Source organism: Maylandia zebra, linkage group LG7 (genome assembly GCF_041146795.1).
Source record: "Maylandia zebra isolate NMK-2024a linkage group LG7, Mzebra_GT3a, whole genome shotgun sequence".
Lineage (NCBI taxonomy): Eukaryota > Metazoa > Chordata > Actinopteri > Cichliformes > Cichlidae > Maylandia > Maylandia zebra.
This window is the reverse complement of record NC_135173.1, coordinates 10,424,962-10,436,076: the sequence shown is the minus strand read 5'-3', so window position 1 is coordinate 10,436,076 and position 11,115 is coordinate 10,424,962. Positions and strand designations below refer to the sequence as shown.

Genomic DNA, 11,115 nt, shown 5'->3' with positions numbered 1-11,115 from the left:
TTTAGGCCAGATTTCTCCATTTGTCATATTTGAGGTCAGTTAAGGAAAAAATACTTTAAGAAATTGCTCGTCTTTTTACAGAATAAGATAAATTTACTGTTTCTGTCTTATGTCTCAACTTTGTGGAATTTCCAGGTTACGGTTTAGCCTTTTGCACAGAGTTTATAGCAGAACCTCTGCAATCCCAATTCCTGAGTTAGCCATTTGGTATTTTGCAAAGTGCATCCAACTTTCATACCAGGCTGTATGATACATACAAACTACATGATCAGTGATATTTTGCTTTTGCTATTTATATTATCCACAGAGCCACTAAATTGTTAAAGTCAGCCGATACAGAAGATTTAATACCTGTAGACATAGCCTATGTGCAAGAATAATGTTATTTTGCTTTTATATTCGGCCAAATACTAGCAGCTTATGAAGCAGATTGTTGGCTTTATGTGAAAAGAAAAAAAGTGTGTGAAACTGCCTAATAGAGCTGTGAAAAGGGTTTTCAGAGAACGCCATGCAATCCTGTGAAAACCTAAGTACACGCTTACACTAGTACACTCTGTGATGGGTTATAAGGACATTTCCAAACAATTTAATTCTACAGTGAGAAAAACTATTCAAGGCAGTTGCCAGATATTTGTCTTTGTAGGAATGTATTTCCCAGCAAAATCAACCCAAAGTTAGACATTGCAATGCTCAGACAAACTGCAAAGAAATCCAAGCACTACATCTCAGACTCTACAGGCCTGAGTTATATCATGTTTAAAGTTTATGGCACCACAATCCAAAAAAGGCTGAACAAGCATGGCTTCACTGAAGCCCCCTTTTCTCTAAAAAGAGCACTGCAGCAAAGCTTAGTTTTGCATCTCAACGAACCACAAGACTCCTGGAAATATCTTCTTTGGACAGAGAAGACCAAAGTTCACAGCACCACATTTAAAGAAAACTAAAGAGAGCATATCAGTACAAACACCTCATACCAACAGTCAAACACAGTGGTGGAGGAGTGATGATGTTGGCTGGTTTTGGAGCCACAGGACTTGGGGACTTTGCATCTTGGGCATCTTTCCTAGGTTTTGTTGTATAGCAAAGTTTTGTAGAATCAAATGTGATGCCATCTGTCCTATGAATTAAGCATGGCCAAAACTGGGTCACTGATTACTTCAAATTATTGCTGCTAAAGCTGGTTAGAGGCAACCAAATCAGTACTGTAGTTACACTGTTTTTTCATTCCAAATATGACAAGATAGAGTATCCACTGTGAAACATGCCCAACAAAATGGCTAATAACCCCTACTACAGGGTGGGCCATTTATATGGATACACCGTAATGACATGGGAATGGTTGGTGATATTAAAGTCCTCAAGCTCATGAAAGAATAAAGTTACGTTGAAACCAAGCACACCATTGTTTTTCTTGTGACATCACCAATAAGTTTGATGTGTCACATGGCCCTCTTCCTATTGAAAAAACAAAAGTTGTATCCAAGATGGCCGACTTCTAAATGGCCACCATGGTCACATGGTCCTTGAGGAGTTTGCCCCCTCACATATACTAATGTGCCACAAACAGGACTTTAATATCACCAACCATAACCTTGTTATTACGGTGTATCCATATAAATGGCCCACCCTGTATTTTAGATGTAATTTAATGATTTTTAGTGTGCTTATTGTTTCACACACTGCTTCTGCATTTGACCTTTCCTTCTATAAACAAATGGACCCAGTACTAGGACCTGGTAAAAAAAAAAAAAAAGTAGCCATTTTTTTAATATGTATGTAAAACCTTTTAAGAACCTATGCTTCCAGAAAAAGTCAAAATAGAATTCATGTGTTTCATAGTTTGGTCATATATTTCTCCCCCTCTTACATGCTACAACTGTCAGCGATATTGGCATATAGCAGCACTCTACAGAGGACAGTGAAGGTGTACTAGGTGTGTGGATAAACATAGGTATGAGAAATATTGGGCCAGATACATTTTTTAGTGTTGGAGGAAAGCACATGGTGATATATGAGGAATGTGAAGCTAGGAAGAAGACCACTGAGGTTGTGCAGGTTAAAGCGGGTAACAACATAAGCTATGCCGAGGCTGTTAAAAGGTGCAAAAACAGAAAGGAAAAACGGAGATAGGAAGACTTCAACAGATGTCATCACCAGGTTTGACTCAATTAGACAGAACAGATACTGAAAGCACAGTGGAAAAGATATTCATTGCATATGTAGTCAACTGTGCTGATCAAGTAAAATACAAGACAGAAAAAATCTAAATGGTTGTGAGGGGAGCACAATCATTTATGAGAGGGATTTCATGGGAACATATACACAAAAGACCAGGGAAGATGGGAAGCCAGGAACATCACAAGAGAAGATAATACGATTATGTTGCAATAGAATTCCAGAAGTTTATTAGAAAATGGACAAGAGTTTAAAGGATTCATAAAATTCTTTTTAATAAGACACCTGATATCATTTGCATCCAGGAAACATGGCTCACACCAAATTTAGATTTTGTAATCAAAGGATATAGCAGTGTAGGTAGAGATAGGAAAGAAAGTAAAGGAGGAGGATGTGTAATTTTTGTAGAACAAGGTATTCAGTATAGAGTTCTAGCAATAGGTATGCAGTTGAAATATATTGTAATTGAAACATGGACAAAGAAAGGAAGTATTAAAGTTGTTAATTTTTGCAATCCATATAAAAGGCTGTCATTATATTTTATGGAATATAATAGAAGGAAAAGTGGAATGGTGTGGAGACTTTAATGCTCACGGCACAGCATGAGGTAATTACAGGGAGTGCAGAATTATTAGGCAAATGAGTATTTTGTCCACATCATCCTCTTCATGCATGTTGTCTTACTCCAAGCTGTATAGGCTCGAAAGCCTACTACCAATTAAGCATATTAGGTGATGTGCATCTCTGTAATGAGAAGGGGTGTGGTCTAATGACATCAACACCCTATATCAGGTGTGCATAATTATTAGGCAACGTCCTTTCCTTTGGCAAAATGGGTCAAAAGAAGGACTTGACAGGCTCAGAAAAGTCAAAAATAGTGAGATATCTTGCAGAGGGATGCAGCAGTCTCAAAATTGCAAAGCTTCTGAAGCGTGATCATCAAACAATCAAGCGTTTCATTCAAAATAGTCAACAGGGTCGCAAGAAGCGTGTGGAAAAACCAAGGCGCAAAATAACTGCCCATGAACTGAGAAAAGTCAAGCGTGCAGCTGCCAAGATGCCACTTGCCACCAGTTTGGCCATATTTCAGAGCTGCAACATCACTGGAATGCCCAAAAGCACAAGGTGTGCAATACTCAGAGACATGGCCAAGGTAAGAAAGGCTGAAAGACGACCACCACTGAACAAGACACACAAGCTGAAACGTCAAGACTGGGCCAAGAAATATCTCAAGACTGATTTTTCTAAGGTTTTATGGACTGATGAAATGAGAGTGAGTCTTGATGGGCCAGATGGATGGGCCCGTGGCTGGATTGGTAAAGGGCAGAGAGCTCCAGTCCGACTCAGACGCCAGCAAGGTGGAGGTGGAGTACTGGTTTGGGCTGGTATCATCAAAGATGAGCTTGTGGGGCCTTTTCGGGTTGAGGATGGAGTCAAGCTCAACTCCCAGTCCTACTGCCAGTTCCTGGAAGACACCTTCTTCAAGCAGTGGTACAGGAAGAAGTCTGCATCCTTCAAGAAAAACACGATTTTCATGCAGGACAATGCTCCATCACACGGGTCCAAGTACACCACAGCGTGGCTGGCAAGAAAGGGTATAAAAGAAGAAAAACTAATGACATGGCCTCCTTGTTCACCTGATCTGAACCCCATTGAGAACCTGTGGTCCATCATCAAATGTGAGATTTACAAGGAGGGAAAACAGTACACCTCTCTGAACAGTGTCTGGGAGGCTGTGGTTGCTGCTGCACGCAATGTTGATGGTGAACCGATCAAAACACTGACAGAATCCATGGATGGCAGGCTTTTGAGTGTCCTTGCAAAGAAAGGTGGCTATATTGGTCGCTGCTTTGTTTTTGTTTTGTTTTTGAATGTCAGAAATGTATATTTGTGAATGTGGAGATGTTATATTGGTTTCACTGGTAAAAATAAATAATTGAAATGGGTATATATTTGTTTTTTGTTAAGTTGCCTAATAATTATGCACAGTAATAGTCACCTGCACACACAGATATCCCCCTAAAATAGCTAAAACTAAAAACAAACTACAAACTACTTCCAAAAACATTCAGCTTTGATATTAATGAGTTTTTTGGGTTCATTGAGAACATGGTTGTTGTTCAATAATAAAATTATTCCTCAAAAATACAACTTGCCTAATAATTCTGCACTCCCTGTATAATAATGAGAATGGAAATGTAACTGAGGAACTCACGGAAAACAAAAAGTATGTATGTTTGAATGATTGAAGTGGAACAAGAGTGAATGCAAGAGCGGGTACAGAAGAAGTAATTGATCTCACTTTGGTTTCAGAGTCACTAGCAGGCATTAGTAGATGGAAAGTAATTAGAGATAACACAATAGGTAGTGATCACGATCCTATAATGACAGAAATAAGTTTGAATGTGGAAGAGTATGGAATGGGAGCAGTAGAGATGTGTTTCAGTAGCACTGATTGGGAATCGTTTAGGCTCATAAGTGAACAGGAGTTACAAAAAGTTGATTTAAGTGTTGGTGTTGATGATTTTAATTTATCTGTGTGTTGTGCCATTTTATAAATCAGCAGCAAATTGATTTATAAAGGAGAAAGGAGGTAAGACCAAGAAGAAGACTACCGTGGTGGACAAAGAAATGTGATGAAGCAATTAAGGCTCGAAATAAAGCTTTCAAAATGTTGAAAAGAAATTGTAACGCTCAGAACCTTATTGAGTATAAAAGGTTACAGGGTAATTTGAGAAGAGTTGTAAAAAATGCAAAGAGAGATTTGTGGAGGAATTTCTGTAATTCAGCAGGAAGACAGACTAAAATAAATCAGGAATGGTCAATGATAAGGGAAATGATTGGGATTAAAAGAGATTATAGGTATCCAATCCTGAGTGATGGAGATATAACAGCAATTAGAAACGAAGAGAAGGCTAATATCATGGCAAAATCATTTGCTAAAATTCATAGTTCAGACAAAATCGATGGAAAGGAAAAGAAGAAAAGGACAGACATTGGCAGAGAATGGATAATTATTAAGACAAGAGGGAGATACTAATGATTTACTAAATATATAATTTACACAAACAGAATTGAACAGGGCTCCTTGTTAGGAGAAAGAGGTAAAGAAGTCAAAGAGTTTTGGGTGGACAGCAACCCAGAAAGCAATAGAAATTCAAAAAGATCAAATTAATATAAGCCCAGTAGTCCCATTACCAGTAGCACCACTACTTTCAGTCTCTAGTTCATCATTGGCCTGCTTGGATAACAGTCCTTCAGAAGCCTGACCAGACAAACTGCTGTTTTCTACAGTCATTGGATGGGAGTGATTGCTAAATTTGTCTGGATACCAGCACATTATTTTATTGTCAATGAGGTGGCAGATAAAATTGCAACGCAGGCTGCTAAAGGAGATCAAGTCGGTTTACATAGCAGTATTAGCAAAACTGAAATGAGGAGCACGATAAAACAGAAAATGAGGGAAAGATGGCAAAAGTGGTGTGAGGAGGAGAGGACGGGGAGATAGTTTTATTCTATTCAAATATCTCGAATCAGATTTGGACACACTGGATTAAACAGTTCACTATTCATTATAGGGAAACATGAAATGGGGAAATTTAGTCGCTGTGGAATAAGTGAAACCATTCAACATTTTCTGTTGCATTGTCAAAAAATATCAGGAAGAAATTTATTCATTTTCATTATTTGGTATGAGCGGATTCTGGTCCACACTCCAAACCAGTTGGTGGCGGTAATGCACCACATCGTTGTTTGTGAACCTCCAAAAACTCCTTAGAAGAAGAAGAAGAAGAAGAAGAAGAGGCGAATGACTGAGGATTTTAGACAGGCACCTGTAAAGACAGCCGGATACAGTGCGAAGTGGTCCTGCGGGCGTCCCCGTTGCATAGAAACGAAAATTGTCGGGGACGTCGCACATTTACAAACTTGAGCTACCTGTTAACCCTGATAAATGAAGGAAATCGTTCACCTTTTCATATCGGGAAAGAATGATATTCACGCGATAACAAGCGACGTTTAACCGGGCTTAACAACTGCAGCCAACGCTAGTTCTGTTAGCTTACTTGCGATTAACAATCGTTCCCTCCTGAGTGCGCTGTGAAAGGTACACTTCAGCACTTCAGAAAGAGAATGTAATCAGTGACGGGCTCAGTTTTGTTGTCAGTTTCTGTGAGCATCTGTTTTTACTGACGTGAACCGTGACGAACCAGGAATAAGTGAAGTAAAGGCGAACCTCAAGTAACTAATGGCAAGCTAGCTAATACTCCCTGGGTATTATCCGTCTATCGGAGCTCCTGTGGGAGCATAACGGAATTTCTTTCAGGTATTTATAGCAGCAATCAAAAAGGGAGATATGGCTGTTGACGCTGGCAGCATCCCTGAACTGGACCAAAAGAAATACGATGCGGACGAACAGGTGAAGATCATCTGCTTGGGAGACAGCGCAGTTGGTAAATCTAAGTGAGTATTAGCTGGAAGCAGCGATCAACAACATTTGAGCTTTCCTAACATTGTGGGGTTGGCACTTTTCTCCTTCTTTCGCAGGCTAATGGAGAGGTTTCTCATGGACGAATAGTATCCTTTAGCAGTTTATACAGTTCTTTGTGGATCTAGAAAAAGCAGGTGACAGGGTGCCAAGAGAGGAACTGTGGTACTGCGTGAAGAACGAGAGTGGTAGAGAAGTGTTGTGAGGCTGATGCAGGACATATATGAGGACAGCGAGACAGTGGTGAGGTAGGTGTAGGAGTGACAGATGACCAGGTGGAAGAGGGGTTGGAGGTATGCACCGGAGAGAAATGGAATTGAAGTCAATAGAGGCAAGACAGAATACATGTTTGCGAATGAGAGGTAAACAGGAGTAACAGTAAGGGTAGTGAAGGTAGATGTGTTTAAATACCTTTGGTGGTCAACCATCCCAAGCAACAAACAGCGCACAAGAGAGTTGCAGAAGAGAGTGCTGGTGTGGTGGAATGGGTGAAGACACATGTCAGGGTAGCAGCAAGAGTCATCTGGAAGGTTTACAAGATGGTAGTGAGACCTGTTATGGCGTATGGATTGGAGACAGTGGCATTAATAGAAAGACAGGAGGTAGATATGAAGGAAGGTTGGAAAGATAAATGCTAAGATTTTCATTGGGAGGGATGAGAATGGACAGAATTAGAAATGACTTCATTAGAGGACAATGCAGTTAGGGCGACAACGCAGGTTAAGCAATTTGGAGACATAGTGAGAGAGGCATGCCTGAGAGCATTTGGACATGTGATGAGGAGGGATAGTGGATACACTGGACAAAGGATGTTGAATGTGGAGCTCCCAGACAGGTGGAAAAGAGAGACACCTCAATGGAGGTTTATGGATGTAGTGAAGGAGGCCCTGTGGATGGTTGCTGTGACAGAGGAAGATTTTATTTAACTTTTATTTATATAGGGAATCTCAGCCAATGTCTATTACACAAGAGAGACCTGTTTTAGACAAACATAGTAAAATTTCAACAATAAAAGAAACAAAGACACTAGTTTTGAAGTGAGATGGCTGCACTGTTGTAACCCCTAAAGGGAGCAGTCAAAAGAAGAAGACGAAGAAGCAATTTATAAATTGAGTACTTAATTTTAAATTCAAGCAGGTGGGCTAGGAACAAAGACTTGGAAAAAGATTCTCTTAGCCTTAAGATGCTTTGAAGAAACAAGTTGCATATTGTTAAGATCCTTAACTCCTCGTGCAGTCGTCCCCAGCAGTTGTCAACCTATGCCTTGACTCTCTACAAACACGCAGCCACTGTAGGAGACAAGACCATAGCAGTTGGTAAGTACCATGCACTTGCTGTGACAACATAAAATATTTGAAACCAGTTTAAAATAATGATCTGCAAATCTTAAATTACCAAATTCTTTTTTTATTATTTTGATCCAAAGATTTCTGGGACACTGCTGGTCAGGAGAGGTTTCAAAACATGCATCCTTCATACTACCACAAAGCACATGCATGCATTATGGTAAGAACACATTCAAGTGTGCATGAAGAAGTGAGGATTAAAAATAGTCTGAAAAATGTAACTATGTTGTCAGCAACCAAGGTGAACTTTTGCTAAATCTTTCATCTTTTTTTTTCTTTTTTTAAGGTTTTTGATGTTCAAAGGAAGCTCACATATAAGAATTTAGTCAACTGGTATAAGGAACTAAGAGAGTACAGACCAGAGATACCCTGCTGTGTTGTTGCCAACAAAATTGATGGTGAGTCTGCACATTAAAGTTGGTGTGGAGTTCTTGTAATGACTGTATGCAATGGTAATGTTAGAGTTCGATGTGTGACATGATTTCTTTAGGTTGCAGTATTTTTTTTAACTGTTTTGTCCAGCAAACTGGACTTTGTGATTGTGATTGTTTTTCCACATCTGCAGCCGACATGAAGGTCACTCAAAGAAGCTTCAATTTCGGGAAGAAGCAAGGACTCCCGTTTTACTTTGTGTCAGCAGCTGATGGAACCAATGTAGTTAAGGTCTGAGCAGGTTTCTTTCTTCTCCTGCTGTTTTACATAATATGACTGGAGTGAAAGTGTTCATTTTATAAGCCAATTATCAACTTCAGTCAGTGTAGTCATTATAACATGTTCACACCACCTGAACTTCTACTGCCGTCTGATAGCTCTGACTGTACCTCTTTCGTCAGATGTTCAGAGACATGATCAAAAGAGCAGTGGAGTACAAGCAAAACCCCAGTGACTTCATGGATGAAGTGATGCAAGAATTAGAGGTACACTAGCTTCTCTGATTACTAATGTGCTTGTCCTTAAGCAACTGTAGAATTTTAACTTCAAAGAATTAAATATTTGATTGTGCGGTACTTAAAGTAGGAAATATAATGAGTTCATTATTGTCCTTTGTTGTTTTAATATGATTACTGGAGATCCTCTCTACTCAAAATCAACAATCATAGAGTTAGGACTAGTGACGAACTATATATATATATACTGGATATCAAAGATGGAGAGGTGAAAAGAGGTGGAATCCTAAGATTAGGTGTGCAGCATGGGGAAAAGTTACTTAGAAACTAGTCACAGTTTGTATTGCTGCTGAGACTCAGTGATCTTGGATTTAGCTGACTGAATTCAACAAGATATAAGCAGATGTTGCTTAAGTTATATCTGATTTCCAACTCATAGACTATATAAAATTAGTAGGAAAGTTTGAATTTAGTGAGTGAATTTAATCTAATGTCTAATGTAGCATCAAGAGCTTACATTTACACCACAGTCTGCACTGCAACCCATTCAACTTAGTGCATCACTGTCTACTTTACCACAGTATTGCAAACTAACCTGTTTTCATGCAAACTTTGAATAACAAAAAATATTGTACTTTAATTTGTTTAGCAAGACATTTCGCATTATGAAAAATACATAACTTCAGTAACACATCATCTTTATATCCAATCCCTGTTTCTGAAATGAATTAGGACTTTACAAGTAAGTTTTAAATTTCAGCTTTATAAAATGTTGCTTGCTGAGCAGTTCTTACCTTTGAAAATGATTCATCTTCCTCTCCCATCCAGTCTTTATCTCTCCCTGGGAAATACAGCAACTGTAGATTTAGGTAACAAAACACACTATGGTACAATCTGCAGAAAAGCTGTTTGAATTTGGTGATGTTTGTTGAGCTGTGTGAAAGCAGCATTTGAAATCACTTCCTACAAATTTCAGAACCACAACTTTATTTACATATGCACCGTGAACGCACCACAGGGATACAAAGTGAAGAGGTGTGTGTTTAGGGTGTAAGTGAGACTGTGGGATGTCATTATTTTCTTATTACTACATGCTGTCAGCTGGAAGCACCTCCAGGCTGCAGCACATGAAAAATTAAATCTCTCAACAGTATTATGTGGCTATTATTCTTCCTATCAGATTTAATTACGCATTTAATGAAGGTGCCGGAACACCGTTCCGGATCATTCCAGCCCACTTTAACCCCCGTTGCTAATAGTGTTAAGAAATCGAGTTTCAATGGGCAAAACTGAAAGATCAGAATTCTTAATACATTTAAAAGCATAAAAAAATCAATATCATTTGTCAGATTAGTGCATTCAAAATAAGTGAAACCTAGTTAACATCTGCAGACTACAACTGCCTCTTTATACTTGTGTCATTTAAAGTGGTTCCGATTTTTAAGCTGTAACAAAATCACTACAAATTTATGATATAAAGAAATGTACAAAATGTACAAACAGCATTTGTTTTTGGCAAAAAAAAGTGTAGTTATGAGAAAATTTACTAATAACTGTTGGTGATAGTGCTGATATCCTCCATTCACTGCTTTCTTACAGAATTTTGACCTCGAGAAGAAAGATAATTCAGAGGCAGAAGAGGACGGATTGAAGGCAGAGAGTCCAGAGTTAGTTTAAAACATTTCTGATGACACCTGAAGGATCATTTCTGCTGCTTCTGTCCGGTGTCAAGACATCTTAATCTCCGTGACCGACACCATCAGCAGGAATGCTAATTGTAATTTTGGTGGTCTGCTTTTTAATTGATTGGAGGATGGCGCACGGTAATCTATAGATGTTTTAAATTACTGCCCTCTATTCTGTCTAGTGACGGTAGCGGGAATAATAAATGTGGTGGAATGAATAGGATTTCTGTTGTTTACAGAGCTCATTTAGCTGCTGTCATTCATACTTTGAACAATATCTACTATTCTTAAGGTAGAAAATGAATGTTTGCTTAAGTGTGAAAAAATTACTATGTGAAGCATTGAAAAGTAACTCGCACAGCAAAGAGAACATGTGATTATGAACTGTACTTGCTGCTGTTCTCAGTGTTTGTGTGTAGTGTTGTGTGCCGTGCCAGCAGGGGAGCTGCATCTGTCGACTGCATTAATTTTATGATTTAAATTTTGTGTTTTTTATCTTTTCAATAAATGAGAACTTCATGTACCATGTAACCAAA

At 38.8% G+C, this 11,115-nt stretch overlaps 1 protein-coding gene across 1 annotated transcript; it reads left to right on the top strand.

The window, feature by feature from the left end:
• The first annotated feature begins 6,004 nt into the window (after positions 1-6,004).
• Positions 6,005-11,115, top strand: rabl2 (RAB, member of RAS oncogene family-like 2). Its single transcript, XM_004553324.3, has 8 exons — positions 6,005-6,636; positions 6,721-6,750; positions 7,898-7,977; positions 8,088-8,167; positions 8,294-8,405; positions 8,573-8,670; positions 8,841-8,924; positions 10,494-11,115. The coding sequence occupies exons 1-8, from the start codon at positions 6,530-6,532 to the stop codon at positions 10,569-10,571; spliced, it is 669 nt and encodes a 222-aa protein (XP_004553381.1). The 5' UTR covers positions 6,005-6,529; the 3' UTR covers positions 10,572-11,115.